At 42.0% G+C, this 20,768-nt stretch overlaps 1 protein-coding gene across 1 annotated transcript; it reads left to right on the forward strand.

Moving 5' to 3' along the window:
* The first annotated feature begins 323 nt into the window (after positions 1 to 323).
* Positions 324 to 16,254, forward strand: CMPK1 (cytidine/uridine monophosphate kinase 1). The gene is made up of 6 exons (XM_074152154.1): positions 324 to 543; positions 10,456 to 10,602; positions 11,476 to 11,628; positions 13,146 to 13,222; positions 13,305 to 13,401; positions 13,889 to 16,254. The coding sequence occupies exons 1-6, from the start codon at positions 469 to 471 to the stop codon at positions 13,928 to 13,930; spliced, it is 591 nt and encodes a 196-aa protein (XP_074008255.1). The 5' UTR covers positions 324 to 468; the 3' UTR covers positions 13,931 to 16,254.
* Positions 16,255 to 20,768: the final 4,514 nt, after the last annotated feature.

A 20,768-nucleotide genomic window follows, 5' to 3' on the forward strand; every position in this document is an offset into this window, starting at 1 on the left:
CGCTTCACAGCCATCGCGGGAGCTGGGCCGGGCCGGGGCTGACAGGACGGCGGCAGCTGCCCTGGATTTCGAAATAAACCGGCACAGCCCTCCTTCCTTCCCTCCCGCTTGCCCGGTACTGCAGCAGTGTCGCTCCGGCCTTCGCCTTTCCCAGCCAAGGTGTCCCAGGGCCGTGAGCCACCTGCAGCGCTCACCGGAGGACAGCGCGTCACAGGCCGCAGGCAGCGGCTGGCGCGACGGCGGAGCGGAGGGCCGCCGCCTTGCGCGCGTAGAAACCCCGCCCCTCCCGGTCGCCGCCGGGGACCCGGAAGCACTTTTCCCTCGGCGGGGACAGCTCAGCAGCGAGCGGCAGCAGCGGCTCTGCTTCACCCCAGCTCCAGCCCCGGCCTCGGTGTCCGCCCGCTCCACATCCGCTGCCCCCCTACCGCCGCTGTCCTGCTGCTGCTCCGCCGCCGCCTCCTTCTCCTCATGAAGCCCGTCGTCGTCTTTGTCCTCGGCGGGCCTGGGGCGGGCAAGGGGACGCAGTGCGCCCGCATCGTGGAGGTGAGGGCAGCTGACCCGCCGCCGCCGGGGAGCGGGGGGGGGGGGGGGGGGGCGGGTACGGGACTATGTGTGCCGCCGGGCTCCGGCTGCTGGGGGCTCTGCTGGCGCGGCACGCTGGGAGTTGTAGGCCGGGGGGGGGGCCACCCCGGTGGTGTCTGTGCCTCCTCGTGGGTTGGTCACTTGGGGGAGTGTGTCTCCCTTCGCCCGGCGGTCTGGGCTCTTGTCCAACCTTGATCCGCCCGTGGGAGAGGATAAAATAAAAATTACTGACCCTCATCTCCCCGTTAGCCGGTGAAGCAGCAGCAGCAGACCCCCCCACACACACTCCCCGTTGTGCCCCTGTCAGGCAGCTTAGCCAGGAGCCGACCTTTTTCTTTCTTCTGCCTTTTCTTCCCACCCCCGGGTTCCCACTCCACGGGTGGGTCTGCCTGTACTGGCACCCACCCTAGGCAGGGGGACACCCGCTTGGGGCTTGGAGGCTGCCCCAGAATGGCAGTGGTTCAGCAGGAGCACCAGTTGCCTACTGCGCCTTGGCAGAGGACCACAGCCCTCAAGAAGTTCCTGGTGTGTTGTCAGGCCGGTATTGCAGCCCAGCTCATGTGGGTGGCTCTGGACACGTCTGCATGGCCACGTAGATGATTGGCAGGGCTGACACCTGCATGCCTCGGGTTGCTGGGTTTGTGGCATGGTAGTGGAGGTGAGGTGGTTTACATTAACTTCAAGTGTGTAGGGTCAAGGTCCTTGTCTTCTGAAGCCTGTCCCATAAATGTTATGAGCTGGTACAGGAGGCATTGCAGGGTGTTGGCATTCTGACCTGGTGCCACTTCTGGAAGTTGTGGAAGTAAAATTTTGTTCTATGATGTGATATGATAGAGGTCGAAGGATGTCCTGACACCATACATGGTTAATCTTGTGCATTCTTTTCAAAGAGCATAAAACCGGCAGTATAGGTTGAGAAGACTTTCTGCTACATTTTTGACATTTTTGGTTCTTTAAATACATTTTTACAGCCCTTTGACGTAGAAGAAGTATCTAAGAAAGAACGGTCAATGCTACGTGGTGTGGCTTTTAAAAAACAAAAAGCACAGGGATAATCGAACTGTATTCGGGTGGATAATTACAGAAGTAGTTAAGACTGAATGCTTCCAAAGACATGTGTTGGATTTGAAACAGCGCTTTTCTTTTTTTTTTTTTTTTTTTTTTCTGAGCAGTTGTATGTGTTTTTGTTGCTGAAAGTTGTGTAGGATCGAAGTTTATCCATACCCGCACTGAAAGAAATGCCTAAGAACTGTAGCAATGCCCATGTTTCTGAAACTATTAGTGGAAAAAACAAAACCCACAACTCCTGGCACAGGCGTGTTCTGTGTGTTGTATATTCTGGTGATGCCCTAGCGGTGCTGTTACAGTTTATCCACGCTGCCATTATATCCTAGTCCTCAGTGTTGTATAACTTAGTTATGCAAATTTGGTCCAGACTGAAAAATGCCGTTATGACTTTAGTTCTGAAGGATTTTAACCTCAAATTACAGACTCTCATTCAAACCATCTTATTCATTAAATTAAATTGTGGAATGAAAGGTTCATAGTGTTCATAAAGCCTTTTTGGTAAAGTCAAATTCTGCCCCTGGCACATAGCAAACAAATGAGTTTAAACTGTAGGGGAATTTTGTAGGCTGTCATTAATGGCTTTCACCAAACCATTAATGTAGCCTTAGGGCTGAAGTACCTTGTGTGGCCACTGGCCTATGTTTAGAAGTATAAATGCCTTTGGCTTGATAGGCTAATATAATTGGATAAAGACCACTTTATTCAGAGGAGTTCAAATGAGTCATTGCTACTCAAATTGTATTTGCAGCTAAAAATGAAAGAAGAAAGTTAACTTTGCTTGTACTGTATTCATTTTCTTTTCTAAACCTGGAAAGGCAAGTCCGAATACTAATAAATGTAAATTTGCTTTAATTCTGCTAATCCCGTTCACTGGATGGAAGGAAGTTTATTGGAGTCAGTGGGCTGACAGTAGAGCGCTCGGACCCGCTGACTGCAATGGACAGCCTTTCTGCTTGCTTGGACACCTGTACAGGAGCTGCTGGTTGTATTTTAAGGGAGAAGGGGTCTGAGGTCACTGAAGGGAGAGTTGGAATGATGCGAGCCTGCTGGAAAGCTGTAGAAGAAGGGAACAGGAACAGGGAAGTGTGGATGAAATGCGGCTGAGGTACTGCAGAGCAGCATCCTTTTTTAAGCACATATCCGGCAAGTGCAGGGCAGCCGAGGGATCAGGGCCAGCCAGCATGGGTTTATGAAAGGGAGGTCCTGCTTAACCAACTTGATCTCTTTCTATGACCATGTGACCCGCCTTCTTGATGAGGGGAAGGCTGTGGACATTGTCTACCTGGACTTTGGTAAGGCCTTTGACACCGTCCCCCACAGCGTTCTCCTGGAGAAGCTGGTAAATCATGGCATAGACAAGTGGACTCTTCACTGGGTAAAAAACTGGCTGGATAGCTGTGCCCAGAGAGTTGTAATTAATGGGGTGAAATCCAGTTGGCGGCCGGTCACCAGTGGTGTCCCTCAGGGCTCAGTTTTGGGGCCGGTCTTGTTTAATATCTTTATTGATGATCTGGATAAGGGGATTGAGTGCACCCTCAGTAAGTTTGCAGATGACACCAAACTAGGTGGGAGTGTTGATCTGCTAGAGGGTTGGCAGGCTCTACAGAAGGACCTGGACAGGTTGGATCAATGGGCCAAGGCCAATGAGATGAGGTTTAATAAGGCCAAGTGCCGGGTCCTGCATTTCGGTCACAACAACCCCAGGCAACGCTACAGGCTTGGGGAAGAGTGGCTGGAAAGCTGCCCAGCAGAAAAGGACCTGGGGGTTTTGGTGGACAGACGGCTTAACATGAGCCAGCAGTGTGCCCAGGTGGCCAAGAAAGCCAACGGCATCCTGGCCTGTATCAGGAACAGCGTGGCCAGCAGGAGTAGGGAAGTGATGGTGCCTCTGTACTCGGCTCTGGTGAGGCCTCACCTCGAGTGCTGTGTTCAGTTCTGGGCCCCTCACTACAGGAAGGACATTGAGCTGCTGGAGCGTGTCCAGAGGAGAGCCACCAAGCTGGTGAGGGGTCTAGAGAACAAGTCATGTGAGGAGAGGCTGAGGGAACTGGGCATGTTTAGTTTGGAGAAGAGGAGGCTGAGGGGGGACCTCATTGCCCTCTACAACTACTTGAAAGGAGGTTGTAGAGAGGTGGGTGTTGGCCTCTTCTCCCAAGGGAATAATGACAGGACCAGAGGAAATGGTCTGAAGTTGCGGCAGGGGAGGTTTAGATTAGGTATTAGGAAGAATTACTTTACTGAGAGAGTGGTCAGGCACTGGAACAGCCTGCCCAGGGAGGTGGTGGAGTTGCCATCCCTGGAGGTATTTAAGAAATGTGTAGGCGTGGCACTTCAGGGCATGCTCTAGTGCCCGAGATTGTTGGTTTGTGTCTGTTTGTGGGTGGGGTGGTGTGTGGTTGTGGGCGTTTGTTTTGGTTTGGTGTTTGGTGTTCTGGGATTTTGGGTTTTTTTGTTGTTTTTGTTTGTTTGTTTGTTTTTTGGGTTTTTTTGTTGTTGTTGGTTGGACTTGATGATCTCAAAGGTCCCTTCCAACCAAATATTCTGTGATTCTGTGATCCTTAGCCTGGCCCTTGGCAGCCCCCAGAGAGAGCCCTGGTGCAGGCAGTCGAATAGCCTGTATGTAGTCAAGGCTGCCCTTAGGTTGAAAGTGTATTTTTGTTCGGATTTTAGACCCCATTGGCAGCTTGCCACAGAGAAGAGGGGCTGTAGCTGAGTAATAATAGACCTCATTCATCCTTGTTGTAAATGGGCTGAATAATATTAGTTTACATTTGGAATGAATCTGACCCAGTATCTTGCTGCAAATCCAAAGTTTGTGCTCAACAAAAAGTCAGTATGAGCTATAAATACTTCTCGATTGCTATTCATACTGGAGATTTAGGACAGAGCACATCACCTGTGGAAGAAGTCTCACTTTGCTGAAGTGAGATCTTGCCTGATTTTAGCATTAAATTATTGTATTAAAAAAACCAAGGGTAGCCGTAAATGGTTTCTAGAGTAAAGGAGGTATTACGTACTGCCTGGGAACGATTTCTTAAAGAAGTGTTGTAATTGTTTTGCTGACTATGCTTTACGTTCCCAGAAAAGGGAGATGGCCATCACATGTTGTAGGCGAAATATGTATTTCTTAAGTACTAACCTAAATCATAACTGCTCAGTATGTGCAATGCTCAAGTCCCTCATTCCAGAGAAGGCATGCCCAATTTGGACCAAAATGGAGAAACGATTTGAGGGAAGAAGATGTAGTAACAAGCGGAAATGTGTGTTGACACAGTGTATGAAAGGGAACAGCAGGTAAGCGATTAGGTTTCTTTATCTTTGCAGATAAGGTTTGAAGAGACAGCTGAAGCAAGTTGGTTTTCTCCGATACGGAGGGAAGACTTGTGTGTACGTTCCACAAACTCACAGAATTGTCCCTGAAATGCAAATGCAGCAGAACTGCTGCTCTGGACCAGTTCCCCCTATTTAGGAAGGGATGAAGAAGAGTTCCCTCTCCGGTTCTTATCCTCTCCCTTCCAGCTCTGCAGATTAACTCCTGAAAGCTTCCACCGTTGTGTGAGGTGGAGTTTGCCGTCACCTTGGGACTGTTGCGTAGCTTGTCATGTGAGGCAGGAATATTTGAGCAGGTAGTTGAATGATGTCATTTGAATGCAATGCAGGTTCTTGTAGGACAAAATGGACGTATTTTATTGTCGGCTTCTGCACTTTGCTTATAAAATGCTTATGGTAAAGTCAAGGAAAAAAATGTGTTCTTCAAATCTGCACAAACTATGCTTTCATGTAGTTAAATTTTACATCCTTATAACCTTTGCATGAAATAAAAAGCTCTTTGGTTAGGGGGAAGAATAATAACTAAATCATTTGTCTTTATTCCGAACAAGATTTGAGTTGTATTACGTTTGTGTGTTTGTTTTGGCACGGTGATTCTGTAGGGATTTGGAGCATGCAAGACATCCCTGCCTGTGTACCCAAAATATAATTCACCTCCACCACAGCCCTATCCTGAATTTTGTGGTTAAATCTAAAATTAATCTGACAAGGTGGGGTGCTGAGCCTTCTCCTTTTATAAAAGCGTATGTTAATATCCAAATGGAAAAAGCTCTTAAATTGCTTTGGGATACACGATAGGGAGATTTACTAGGGTGAAGAAAACAACACAAAGAACTCATTGTACCAGAAACACTCTTCTGAAAGCAGCAGTGGATTTAGGTTTTACTATCATGTGTTAATTGTCTTCTGGAAGTCTGCTGAGAGACTGCATTAACTTCCTTGAAATAAAAACATTTTTAAAATCGTTTGCTTTAAACTCAACTTCTGAAATCTCTTTCAAGAGTGCCAAGTATTAGTAGCCCACTTAGCCTTAAGTTCTCATAGTTGTTTTTTGGAATATATGTTTCTGAAATATCAAGCTTTTTTAAAACGTGGTGAGTGATAATATAAATCTTCCCTCCTACCCCCGAAGATTTATCCCTAAACACTTCCATTTTGCTGAACGCAGGCTCACTCACTGGGTATTGAATTTTGGACTTTCCAAACGTAACTGGGTGCCTTTTATTGAGTTGAGCATTCCTGAAGCGCTGGGGTGCTCTGTTTGCCCCCGCTTCCCTGGGGACACTGTCAGTGGGATCGTCTTTGTGTGTTTTGTTTTGTTAATGTGAATTTTTGTTTGTTCCCCCCCCCCCAAGGCAAGAACATAATTCAAACTAAAAAAAGTCATCTTTTTTTTTTAATTAGAATAAGCAGACAGAAGGTCTATTACTGCATTGTAGTTTATACCCCACTTATAATTTCATGTGCTAATTGCTAATAGGATGGACAAAAGCTTTTTAGGTTAAAAAAGAAAAGAAGAATGAATATAAAGGCTGTAGGCTTTACACAATTCTATTTTTATTTTAACTAGTTCTTGAATGGTGTATCTGAGAACATGTAGCAAATTTTGTTTATTAAGGTTGCCCAAGATACGACAGGTCAGAACTAGGGCAATAAAAGTTTGTCTTTTATGTGTTTAGATCTTAAGCCCTTTGACTTTCATTTTCAGAATAACAATGATAAGCTAAGATAGGAGTCAAGGTCAAAGTAGTAATTTGTGTTTCTCTTGCTTTTTCTTGGCTTCTGCTCACTTAAAGAAGTATCAAGCTGTGTGTGTAGTGGAGAGATGTGCTGCTGGACCACACAGGGCTGAACCAGAAATAAACCTTGTCCCTCTCCAAAGCTGGCTGTGTAAGTAGTCCCAGCAGCAGCTGCCATGCACCGCTGAGCCTTTCTGACTCCTCCAGAAGATTGCTGTTGCAAACTCCACCTTATTCAAGTGTAGCACAGATATGACTCATGTATTTTCAGTTGTATTCATCTGTTCATTCTATTTACTGAAAGCAAAGCACATTCTGTCTGAGGAGTGGACGTTGCAAATCCTGGTCGACAGGAGAAAGCTGGAAGTGGTTATAAGACAGGGGAGAGAAGGGCATCTCAGGGAGGCTGCAGTCTCGGGCTGTCACTTGGAGATGTGGAACATACAGCTTGCATGTCCCAGTTTCTTCTGCTGAATGGGACTGACTGTGACAAACAAGTGAGCAATGATTTGCTCTGCTCTATACCGTACTGCTAAGTGCTGTTCTGAGAAACAGCTCTGTGGTGGGATTGACGGAAACTTGAGCTTGCCTTTCCACAGCACTGATCTTTTTTTTTTTTTTGAAAACAAAGGAGGAAGATGTCTATAGTGGGCTGAAGACAGCTGATTTTTATCTTTTTCATTCACAGTTAATTTTTGTAAGAGATGTTGATTATGGTTCTCCAAATATAAAAATAGTTTTTAAAAATAATGAGAACTTGTGTAATAGCAAATTACTGATTTAATCTTTTTTTTTTTTCTTCTTATAGAACAGCATGCCAGTCTGCTAGCATAGCAGAAAACATTATCTCTGAAATGTTTTAGAATAGTTAATTCTAGATTTTCTTTTTTTTTGGTTCTGTAATCTAAAAATCTGTCCACATTTTGGGTGCTTGGCATCCAAGTATTTGGATTTTTTTTTTTTTTTTTTAACCTGGTTTCTATTTCAAGTCTTCTTTCAGTCTGACATTCTGAATCTAGCATATGTGCATCCTTCAAGAACTGGAGAAACTGCCTTTTCATTGTTTGGCAGCCACAGTCCTGCTCCCTTTCTGATTTCTGAGGAGGAGAATTAGGCAGTAGTTGCAAAAAGTCACGTTCTGGGGATTGCATCAAGACGTACTTGGCAGTGCTGGAAAGTCATGCTGGCACGATGCAAACCTTGGCGCAACCCGAGAGTGTTTCGCCCTGATTTTTTTGTGCAGTTACATCACAGTCTCTTGCGAGCTCTTGGGGATGTGACTATTTTCTGCAATTGAGGACTCTTGCTGAGGGTTTATCTCGCCTAAGATGAAACAAAACTTTGTGCCATGTACGAATTGATTAAAACTGGCAAGAGTAGCCTGAGCACCGCATCTCTGAAGCCTTCTGTGTGTACGCAGCAGCGGCCAAGCCTTTCTCTGTGCTTGTTTGCATTGTTTAAACTGAGGTGTTGTCTTTGGCTCTTGACTTGGTACAGTTAACAAATAGATGTTTTGCCCCTGAAGGAGAGGTTTGTTTTTCTTATTGCCTGGTTAATCCATTCTGAAGGTTACCCTAGAATACAATTTACTATTATGTAAAACAAGTCTGTTTATGCAGCAGCACTTTAAAACACTTCTATCTTTTACTTCCCTGTTCAACTGTTAAAAAAACTATTTTAGTTTGCTGTTGCAAAGACAGAGAATTCCAAAAATCGTCTGACTCAATTTCGTTTTCATGCATGAAAAGGGAAATGCCAAGGAAAATTAAATGGTTTGGTAATCCTCTAAAACTGAAGGGATTATATTTTCCTCCTATTTTCTCTTTTATAGAAACTTGATGTTAAAAATATCATCATTCTTTAACTTTAGCAAGAAGAACTACATGTTAATTTTGGGTTCAGCAGAGTAAGGTTTCTTGCTTATAAGGAAAGATTTATTCTGGTTTATGGTTTCTGTAGTTATAGTAAATATTTAGATTTGCAATTAAATAGGCATATCCAAATGCAGTGCACATTAAAGCAGGAGTACGGTGAGCTTATAGAGGATGTCTGTGGAGCTTTTTCTTCACAGTTATTTAGAGCAAAATCTTGCTCCCTTTTTTTTTTGCCAGCTGTGTAGAGTTTTGGAGATTTAGGTAATTGTATCCCTTCTTAAATTATGACTATGGCAGAACTGACTTTCCACGGTTTTGTAAGTGAAATTGGAAAGCAACTGAAATGTTTTTAAAGTCGCTTAGTGGGTTGTGTAATATTTCTGTTGTACTTAGTCCAGTAGCCAAGTTTTTAAATCCCAAGTTCACAGCCTTAAAAAGTGTATAGTCGCATTATTATGCTGCTCAGACACCTTTTTTGAAATTTGCTTTGGATGTTGCTGCAGCCAAGCTGATAACCCTGAAGTTTTTTCTGGTGCTTTTGTTTTGTGTAAAAACTTTAGGGTGAGTAGGTATAGGTGTACTCTTGTTTTGGATGTATAGCTCACTTAGGTAATCACCAAGGAGATGTCTTTATTGCTTGTTTTTATGGACTACATTTGGTCAAGGACCGTAGTACACTCAGTTTTCTTGTGGTCTTAAATGAGCTGCAAAAATGATTTTTTTGTGCTCTGGAATTTCCTTTATAACAATGCATTTCTCTTTGGTAAGATTGTATGTTTGCACTAGATATTTATTCATGATGGTAAATGCCTGAGGAGTTCAAGTGTAATAAATACCTTTCCTTGGTATTTTGCATTAGTGTTAGCACTTTTTTTTTTTAGATGTAGTTTGAGGTGAAAGGAAAGAGTAATGATTGCTGTTTTTCCTGCATACTGGTATCAAACTGATAGATTTGGACCTGATCTCTCTGCTCTCTTTCTGTTCACTGTAGGTGGCATGACATAGGGTGGCACCAGCGTAGCTGTTTACCTTCATCTGCCACGTCACCGTTGGGAGATGGCACTAACCTCCCCAGGGGCTGCCCTCCCAGTTTGTGGTGTTGGTCCCAGGGAAGAGGGTAGCAGGGGCAGGCACGCAGGCCTGGGTTTGGAGGAGAGCATGTGCCGGACTGTTTGTGTAGCTGCAGCCTTAGATGCAGAATTAGAGGTGATTTGACCAAGGCAGAGGAGGAAGTTGGTGCCAGAACCACAGTGAGGATTCCTGACTTGTGCTGTGCTTGAAACATTCCTCCAGCTCCAAAGGACTTGGAATCACCTTGTGTGCTTTCCTTTACTAAAAGTAGTTAATTAAATAAAATTACCAACCTGATGCATAAACATAGCAAGGAAAGGCACTGTTGCAACTTTCTCTCTTTGTAAATCAACTTAACCCAGCAACTGATAACCACTTGCAATTTTTGAGTAGTTGAACTGTTAGGATGGGGTATAGCTTGTATCTAGTTTGGTGATTGTTAAATATCTCGTTGCACAGTGTAACATCTCCGGAAGCACCTTGGGGACTTTGAGACAGTCTCGTTTCCAAACATAACAAAATTACATCTGAGAACAGGACATGAATGTCTGACCGAAGGCCCAGTGAGCATTTTAGCCAAGAATCTCCCAACTGCTGTGCTTTCTGTGCATACTGAGTATGCTGTATTGTCAGGTTACACACTGATGGTGGAATATACCTGTCACTAGCAAGATGCTATTACCTATATTTTTCTGTTCTAATGTGGAGAATAAATGTGGTTGACTCTGATGTTAACGCTGCACGTGTACTAATTCGAGGGAGTCTATGCCTGTTTGTTCTGCACGTTTCAGAAATACGGCTACACGCATCTTTCTGCTGGTGACCTCCTTCGAGATGAACGGAAAAGGCCAGGCTCGCAGTACGGAGAACTCATTGAGAACTACATTAAGGAGGGGGAAATCGTACCGGTTGAGATAACAATCAGTTTGCTGAAGAGGGTAAGGAAAGGGCTATTTCCTTGTTTGTTCACTCTTGCAGGCTAAGCAGCAAAGCAGTGGCCATATTCTGGAAAAATTGCTCCTCCTCCGGTGTGAGTAATATGAAATGGCAGACACGTAGGCACACATTGCATACTGGGCTTCTCTTAGCAATTACTCACGTTTCTCTCTGGCTGGTTGGAGGGCAGTAGGTGATGGCCTCTGATACCTTGGGATCTCTGAGAATGGGTTATTTTTATTTTATTTTTCTGTTAGTAGCTCTAGGGAAATCAGTGAAACTCTGTATTTCTTGTTTCCCTTAACTAGCTTTTGGACCTCTTGGTCAGCTCAGTTGTATTTGACTGGAGGGCAGAGGCCTTAAAAGTACTACAGATAGCCAGGTGAAGCAGAAGAGCACCTGGTAACGTTCCTGTGGAAAAAAAAAAGCTCCAGCCTTTATCCTTATTAGATATCCAAGAAAAAAAACAGAGTATCTCCTTTAAGACAGAAAAGGCTTCTGTTGCTCGTGGCACTAAATTTGTCTGGAGTTTTTTTTTCCATTAGAATTAACTCTAGTCAAGGATGTTTTGGCATGTTGTTATGTAACAGCACGTTCCAGTATCTTGTAGAAAATCAGTTTTTAAAGCTGGGATTGTGTGTTATGAGATTTGAGATTTATGAAGTAGTGAATTCATTTGGAAAGAAGGCTATATGGGTGAATTGGTGAATTAATTAGCATGGATTGAAGGTGGAACAAAAATACATCTAGTAAATTTGCAATAATCCTAAAATAAATGCATCTCAACTTACCATGTCAACATTTTGGGAGTAATTTAATAAGTAGATAAATGATTGTATGTGCAGGAGATCATGAATTGAATTCTCTTTTATCAGGCTATGGATCAAACAATGGCTGCCAATTCCCAGAAGAACAAGTTCTTGATTGATGGATTTCCCAGGAATGAAGATAATCTTCAAGGCTGGAATAAGACTATGGATGGAAAGGCGGATGTTTCTTTTGTTCTCTTTTTCGATTGTGACAATGAGGTAATGAAGTGTGTTATTCTGTAACTTCCTTTCTTGCTATATTGTGAGAATCATTCAAGAAGAACAATAAAACTGTCAGGTAGTAAATGGACTAGTGTAAGAGTAGAAGGAAAACTTGGTCTCCAAGTTTCAAGGATTTTTTGGCAAGTTGTTTTCGCAGATGGAAAACTGCATGTTTTTGAGATAGCAGGCAGCTAATATACTTGGTGTAATCACGTGCAAATAAATTATATTGAAGAAGTACTTCAGGCAATTGCATTCTAAACTGTAAATACATTATACAAAATTATTTGGTTAATTTTCAGAAAACATTACTCTGTTTACTCTTATTAACTGTTGTTTAGTTGAAAATGAACGTTATAGCAATGTCTGCTTTAATTCTGAAGCGTTGGCAGCAGTAGTCTGTATTTTCGTAGTCATGGGCTGTACTATAGGATAGCCAATAATCAATGTTTTATTCAGCAACTCATTAGATTACAAGGGCATTTTGACAGTGATACATTAGATTCATTTAACAAGTGCCATCATATGCTGTCTTTTAAATATGTCAGTGCCCTTGAGGCATAAAAACTGATATAAAAATCCCAGCACGTTAAGCTGACATTCTTCCTCTTACCCTTTTCCCCAATTTCCTGAGAAACTTTATTACTTTTTTCTGTAATTGCAAATTTTTTTTTAATCTCAAAGAAAAGTGAGGGTTGTGTTGGTGTTTTTTTTTTTTTTTTTCTATTTAAAAAGTTAAATAAAGTTAGATTAACTTTTTCACTTGTTTGGGGTTCCGATTTTTTTAGTAGATGTAAAAATAGACAACAGTGCCTACATGATATTCTGGAGTTTTTTTTAGTATGGGTATACTTTGTAGGAAAAAATAATTTTAAACCATTGTCCCCTTGCATGACTGGGATAAATGTATTCATGAGGTATACACGTGTCAGTGTTGCTTGCTTACCTTTATGTTTCAAAACTTAGTTCATTGGGCAGTTTTTAAGTATGGTTACTTCTTCAGGTTTTACTTACATCTTGATTTTTAAGTCTTCATTATAGCAATTTCACGTAAGACCATTTTAACTTATGATAACTTAGTATGTAGTCTTACAAAATTCTTGGGAGAACATACAGTGACTTTCTTTCGGTGCAGGCATTTATTAGTAGTCTAATTTGACATGCTGCTTTTCAGAAAGTCTGAACAGATCCTTAAAAATCAGGTAATTTTCTTCTTTACGTTTCTCAAGCTGGAAACCCAGTCGAGCCACAGAGCTTGATGTTGCTTTTACTTCCACTGACCCCCATCCCATTTTAAGAGCCCGCATTTTAATAAACTGATGAAGTGTAAAGTTATCATCCTTTTTCTGTTGAAGAATCTAACTTTCCATATGAATTCTGGTTACATCCACTAGATCTGCCAGTGTTTTGTGTGTCAGGCCTATTTAGATTTTCAGGATTTCTGTTTTGTTCCTGCTTTCAAGATAGCATCTTGCGTTCTTGGTTGTGATCATCTTTTTTGTGGTTTTTTGTAGATATGTATTAGCCGCTGTCTTGAAAGAGGCAAGAGCAGTGGTAGGAGTGATGATAATCGGGAGAGTCTGGAAAAGAGGTACTATCTCCAAAACTTTTCAGTTCTTTTCTGTTTATGTTTTACTATGTAACGCTTTTTTCCCCCCTGGGTTTTCTCCTAGAATTCACACATATCTGCAGTCTACTAAGCCTATAATAGATTTGTACGAGAGAATGGGAAAAGTCAGAAAAGTGGATGCCTCTAAATCTGTTGATGAAGTAAGTATATAAACCAAAAAACCATGGGGATGACAGGGGCAGGGTACATATTTTTTGCATTCTTCTGAGACGTGTGCATGTGTGGTTAGTGTGCTAACTAAGCACTGACGTGTATTACTGAGGGAGGTTGTGGAACTCTCGGTTTGACTCTTGAAGAACTGATTAAGATGTGAATAACTTTAAGAAATCAATTAGTTCGGCTGGAACATGAGCTGGACTAAACACGTTTTCAGTGTTTCTGTGTTTTAACAGTGTCTTGTCTTTTTCACTTTCACAAGCTTTTGCTTTTCTGAAGTAGTGTTGCTCTTCTGTCTCAGTTCCCAGAACTGATACCAATGTCACTATTAAAGAATTAACGTGAATATTCTAAGAAAAAACTATATATTGTTTAAAATACTGTCAATTGTTGTGTGTGCTGGTTTAACTTGAAGTAACTGTTTGACCAATGCTTCATAAAATTAATATTATTCTCTTTTTTTTTTTTTAGGTCTTTGAAAAAGTTGTACAAATTTTCGACAAAGAAGGCTAATTCCCAGCTTGAAAGTTCATTTAAACTTGTGCTTGAATCTTGCTTGAATAGCTGCTACTGCAGTCCATTCTATGTAATTGTTTTAAAAGATTTTTTTATTGTTTTTCACATATCTAATGATGATTGGAAAAGCAGTTAATTACAAGTGGATCTGTTTTTTAAATAGGAATTAATTTCTTGTGGCTATAGTAAATAAATTTCAGGGTTCTTCATTAGTACAAGTTCAGTTACTGCCATGGCAAAACCACAGTTAAAACATGTCTCTGAAGAGACTATTTATTCTGTCACAGTTCTGTGCCTATCATGGACAGCCCTTATTGCCATACACTCTTTTTCTTTTTTTTTTTTTTTTTTTTGAAGGATCAATTAAACAGCAGCATTAAGCAATGAGGGACCTGTGTGCCCTTGTTTGTTTTTTGGATGCTTGGACCAAATTTAGCAGATATTTTTTCAGAGTATAATTTTGTCACGAAGTTCCCTGTAGTCCCCAAACTTGAATTCTGAGAGTCAAGATACAGTTAGTATGAGAATCTGTTTTAGCAGTTCTCACAAAACTATTTAATATGCTCTTCAGCAATAGACATACAAAGTACATTATGGAAAGTGGTGCTTTCTTATGACTCTGGATGTAAACTGTCTTGTAAGTTCTTGAGTAACTGGATGATGTGGCCCTGGGCTTTACCTTGTCTTCATTTGCAACAGGTTAAGAATATAATTTCAAAGTCAGGTCAGTATTTCCATACGTATTTTAAATGGTGGTTATATTCTTAATTACAGCATGGTCTTCACAAGATGGCGAAACTCTTAAATAGAGTACAATAAGCAAAATCTTCTAACAGTTCTGTCTTTTGTAATAAGTGGAAGGGATTTTCTGTATTATTATTATTGAAATACTGTGTTACTGAATGCTTTAAAGTTTGTTACCTGGGGAAATATTTTTATGGTTAAACTAGTGAATTTGTTTCCCTAAAATTGTATCATTTTAATGGCTGTTTGTTTGAAAAAATTGTAAATTATTGCACTTTTGTTATGATGTGGTCAACTGAGGGGGAATATACCCGCAGGAAAAAAGTTCCATTCCCTTAAACAAATTGGGTCCTGCTTCATTACGTTCTCTTGAATTAGCCAAGTAGAGTCAGCAGCAATAGTTGGGATAAGCAGATCACTAATTGAAACAAATCGGTTTAAATGTTTGTACAGATATGGTGTAATTCTGCCTTTTGTTTAAAGTAACCTTTTCTCTCCCCTATATAGTATGGATAGGTCTGTCGGAGCCCAGCGTACATTCTTTGCATGCCCTAAGCTTTCACTGAAGAAGGCTCCGGAAGATGACTGTTTTAACTAATTTTAGTGATAGAGTGGTTCTTCTTATATTAACTGACACTGTAATTGGTTTGTGATATGCTAATAGATGTTGCAAATTACAGGGAATTGCAATTTGGAAAGCTTGGTGTTCAGCTTTTCTTTATCAATGACTTTATTTAGGAAAAGCTTTAAATTAAGCCTAGCTTCTAATTAGAATCAGACATGTTGGTCCTCATCCTGCAATCTGATCCATGCAGGCAGATTTGTATTTGCGGGAATTCTCATCCCGCTGAGGTTCTTGAGGCTGCTGCACTGGGGAAGAGATGGGTACGGAAACAAAGGGTATAAACTACAATATCTTTTCCATTATGGTAGGAGTTCAAACCACGGACTGAGCACGAATAGTTGTTTACTACTGCAGAATATATGGACCATGGCTGCTTTTGTGAGTGTGGGCTTTTGCTTTATGAATTTCCCCTTTAAAAAAAAAAAGAAATTAAATCACGGAATTTAATTCTTATTGTATGAGTATGCTGACATAGGATAGGATCTAGCGAAACTGCATGTTTTGATATGAAGGTTAGAATCAGGATTTTTCCAAAAAGACTTCAAACAGGATGCTTTAATTAGATTTAATTATCTTTTGTTTCTTCATTACTGTTTTTTACAAGTTCTGTTCAGAATAGAGTATCTGTTTTCTCTCATCATATACTTTTCTGTGTATTTAAGTGCCGAAAAACAAAAAAAAACCCTTTGGAGCAAGTTTTTAGGAAAAAAACCCCAATGTTTTGGCAATATTGAATTTGGAGTGGATTGTAATGTGTCTGTGCAAAGACTAGATCATTTTTTTTTTTGTCATTTATTTATTGAAAATGCCATTAAATGTGTTACCAATTCTTTCAAGTTGGACTTATGATTGAAATAAAGAATAAAGGCGATACGCCAACGTGTTGTGTTTGTTTAGCAGCAAAACTGTACAAAGAATTTGAGAAGATCCAATAAACTTTGTTCTGTGGCTTAATACGAGTGTTTGGCTTATGGTTATCTGTCAGAAGGAATATTTTTTCATATAGATCTATCTATACAAAGCTTGTATTTATTAGTCTTATGTATTTTATACACACAGGTATGTGTATAACGGTTCAGTTCTCGCGATCAAAACTGAAGAACTGGAGACCCCGTGAGGCACAGAATAAGATCAGGCAAATTTTTGTGGAACTGGTATCTTTTCTTGATTATATAGGTTTGTCAAATCACTCTACTTGTGTAGTTGTGCAGTCATAGCTCATCTGGCACATCTGTGAAAGAAAGGGGGCTTGGGAAGTGCACTAGGAAGCACAAACCTCTTGCACAGCTGCTCTTGGTGATGCTTTTTCCCCTTGATTTCTCCTGCTTCCTTGCTAAATTACCAGCTGATTTCCTGGATGCCATTCTGCCGCTTTGCAGCACGTGTCTCCATACTGTACTGGGGACTGTTCTTACAGGAGATGGGCACGGTGTAACCTTCCTTATAAAAGAAACCGAGGGGTTGCCAGGCTTATTTAAAAATAAGTCTTCTCGTTTTGCATAAAGGTTTGTCACAAAATGGGCTGTTGATTCACGTGTAGGTTTTTAGGCAACATTGTGTTGAACTTGGAAACCTTTCTCTGGAAAGATTTGCCGAGCCTGCAAGGGGATGAGAAAAGCAGGGGAGGGTTCCAGCAGCGTAGGTATCTTTCTGCTGCTGAAATCACATAGACCAAACGTCTTCTAAAAACTATTTTACTGAAACTTCATCCTCAGGCTCTAGAGTCTGCCTGGGGACTTCCCACTCCCACAAGGGGGAGGCTTGAACTGAAAATGCCTGCCCTAAAGGTGCCAACGTTTTGGAATGGGGGCAGGCAGAGGAGACACTATTGTGGAGAAGACCATAACTGTGCAGTTGAGGGTCGCCTCAGTGTAAGATATTCCCCACGAGCAGCATTTGTCCTTAACAAGAAGAGATGGTTCATGAGGGATTTCCAGGGTCTTGTGCAAAATGCCATGTCTTACAGCAGCGGGGACTTCTGCGTGCCACTGCCAGGGTTGAACTGGGGAGAACGGGAGAGTTAAATGGAAAAAAAGTGGGGAAAAAAAACAAAAAAACACCCTCCTCAGTTCAGACTGGAGTTGCCAACTGTTGTTACCGGTTGGCGGTTTCCAGCTGCCAGCACTTAGGAAAGTTGCAATTTAAGGGATTACTGTTCTGCTCAGTTTGAAGTTCAACACCAGTTGGGTTCCTGTTGTGGTACAGATGTCTCTGAAAGCCATGATCTGTGACTACTCGGCTGGCCTCCTGCTTGGGAGGGGGGGGGCAACCACTGGCCCCTTGGCAAGCTCAGGGTATTTCTTCAAAGCACGGTGCAGCAGGACGTGGGGACTGGGCACCTGGGGCTGGGCGGTCACCACAGTCCAGAGACGGCGGGGTGAGCAGCTCATAATGAAAACTGCGCGAGGAGGCAAAGAGGATTCAGCTAATCAGGTAACAAAGGAAACGGTGGCAAGAAATATTAAGGCTCGTGGTTTCTTACAGCAGCGGTTCTCACACGCTCTTTTGATCTGCAGACCTTTTTAAATCTTCCAGTGGAGATAGGATGAATTTAATCTCTCTGCTCTCTGCTATTTTTTGATGGATTGCTGAGTTTAAGATGGTGGTTTTCAGCCTGTGGTCTGTAGAGTATTTCTGTTGGTAACAATAGGTGTCTTTATTGAGTCTTCTAATCTGTTCACCTGATGTATTCTCTATCCTCTTTGCTCTCTGCCTTTTAATGTCTCTTCCTTACTTTTCTGAATTGTGGATGCTCTTTGGGATGGGGAAGGGGATGCCCTTACCAATCTCTCTGTGCCTTGCAAAAGAAACTAAATCTTTAAATACCCTCAGCTGGAGCGATCTGAACCTGTTTCTGCCAGCGAGCTTGGTACATAATCTGCTACAAAACTGGTGTAAAGCACATTGTGCATTTTATGGTTTTTTCAAGTACAGAAAATCTGTGTTGTACCTCTGCTCTTTTCTCCTGTGTCAGATGTGTCCATCTTGCTTCAGCAGCAGTTGCATGGAAAAAAAAAACCCAAAACCTCCTCAATCACCAGATATTAAACTAGCAATGACCTGTTATGCTTCAATGGAAGCAAGTGAGATGATTGAGGAAGGGAGGGAAGATGCTTAAAGAAGCTCAGTCAATTCTGCTTCACTCGTCTGGCTTCAGCCTTTGATACGTATCTGTTCCGCACGGCAGCGATCCTTGTATTTACTCCAGCTATTTCGTGATGATGCTGGATGGATGGAAATTCATACAAAAGCACGCCCTGCCTAAAAGTTGCCCGTCTCCCCTCATCGTCTCTGCCACCTTGAATTCCAGGGGTTGTGGGGACAGGAATTTGTCTTCAGGGTAAAGCTGTGGGAAGCGAAACTGGGCGGGTTGAAGACAAGTTGAGCTGTGCTGGTGAAGAAGGAGATGCGCAGCCTCTTTCACTGTGGGCAGCAATGCCAGGCTATTTTGTCATCCTGGTTTATAACTGCATTCAGACAGCGAAGCAGAAATTTTCTCTTCCCCCCTCAAATGCTTGGCAGAAAGCTTGCTTTTGTCTAAAATGCTTCTTAAGCGCTGTGCAAACCATTCAGTCCTAAACCAAATACCAGTCTGAGTTGTGCTTTTTCTTTCTAATTTACAAATAGGAGGGTTTGGGTTAGTTTCTTGTAAGAGCTGCTGCAGCGAGAGACTACTCTTGGAAAATACAAGGCGCCATCCCAAAAGATATTATCTGCTTTATTCTGGAGGGCTTTTTAGCACAATGCAGTTTCTTTGTGGTAAGAAATGGCAGGGATTGCTGGATCGCTGTGCCGCTACCAAAGTGTAACGATCTGTGGATGGTACGTGGAAGTGGTACCTTGTACAGCAGCTCTGCTCGTACAAAGCTGAACTTTTGAGCTCAGCATGGCGCTTTTATTTAGCGCCATGAGATGTGAAAAGAGATTTTTGGATAGCTTCTCAATTGGATCAAGTCGTAGGAGTGAAGCTTAGTCTATTGTAGAGGTCTTCAGGGACGATAAGGATCTATCAAGATGTTTGGAGGATGTAATATGTGGTGGTCCCCTTTCCTGACTGAGCACAGTTATCTCTTCAGGTTGCCTTTCAAGGTGTTACCACTATTGTCTTCTAAACCAGAACCAGCTGAAGTCCCCAGCTGTTTGTCAACAAGTACCCTGAGGTCCATGTTATGTTCTAACCCAAATACCTCTGTCCTTGTCTGAATATCTCCTGTGGTTTCATTTGGATATGACGGAAATCACCCGTACCTTTATTTCAGGGAGAGGACTGGCACAGTTCAAATTTAAGCTGTTGCCCCACCTCATTCTCCACACACACAAACTTCTGTGGGAGGGAGATGCTCTCTGGGAGCTGTAGCAGCTTCCTTACTTCCATTTTCCCTTCCAGGCCATGCATCCTGGATGGACAACTTTTCTCCAGGTATGGTAGTATCTCCCTACCCCAGGAGGGGAGATGGGAGCTGGACCATGGGAGAAGCCCTAGGGCATAGAAGACAACAATGGCGTGAAACATCCTGGATGAATTTTTCAAATGAAAGTATAATCAGCAGCCTGGGTAATCAAAATGCCCATGGAAAATAGAAACAAGGATAATTTTTCCGTGTTCTTTCTAATTTAAATTTTTCTGCGGAAAGAAAGTGCATTTGACTGCTTCCTTGCGACAGAGCTCGGGGTTTTAAGTGCTGTTCCCGCAGCAAGCATTACATTTGGCTTACCATGTGTGACTTCTTGTGAAGCTTCCCTTGGCTCTTGGATGCTGTTCTTGCCAGCGAGAGCGGATTGCTTCCAGCAATAAACATCCCACAAAATTATGTATGTTCTTTAAGAAAAGTACCAGGATTTTCTGCTAATTGCAAAAATACATAATGGATGCCTTCAGCATCTGTTATTTATTCTCTAACCAGCTTTTATCCAAAAGTAACCTTTAAACAAACATTAAGATTGGGTAGTTTAACTGTTCCAATGTGTCACACACATCTACACCCTCCAGTTTAATTATGTTTGAAACACATGCTTATAGTTGACTTCTAGCGAGAGGGAGAAGTTGTTTATATCTCTAGCTTGGAGACGTTCACAACCTGGAGAAGACGATGGTCGGTGCCAGAGCTGAAAGCATGTCTCAGGCGTTTAGCTGTGCTCTTTTTGGAAGCCAAAGCCCAGCAGAGAGAGGCTTTTGCTCACACAATTGCTTCAATCTACCACAAGGAGGGGTGCAAGGCTCGCAGAGGAGAGGATGCAGCTTGGAAGTGTCATTCACAGGCTGTACGGTATTTCCCATATATTGAAAGACCTAACTTTAAAAAAAAAAAAAAAAAAAGTCCTGTGGTTTTTTTTAATGGTGTAACTTAAAAAAGAAAAAAATCCCCATAAAGAAAAAGATTATTTTGGATGGATTTTTTCTTGCACTGAGATCTGCTTTATCGGTAACTCGGCAACAGTGAACATCGTGCTTTTTTTGTCAGTTTA

This window comes from Numenius arquata, chromosome 8, assembly GCF_964106895.1.
Source record: "Numenius arquata chromosome 8, bNumArq3.hap1.1, whole genome shotgun sequence".
In the NCBI taxonomy this organism is placed as follows: Eukaryota; Metazoa; Chordata; class Aves; order Charadriiformes; family Scolopacidae; genus Numenius; species Numenius arquata.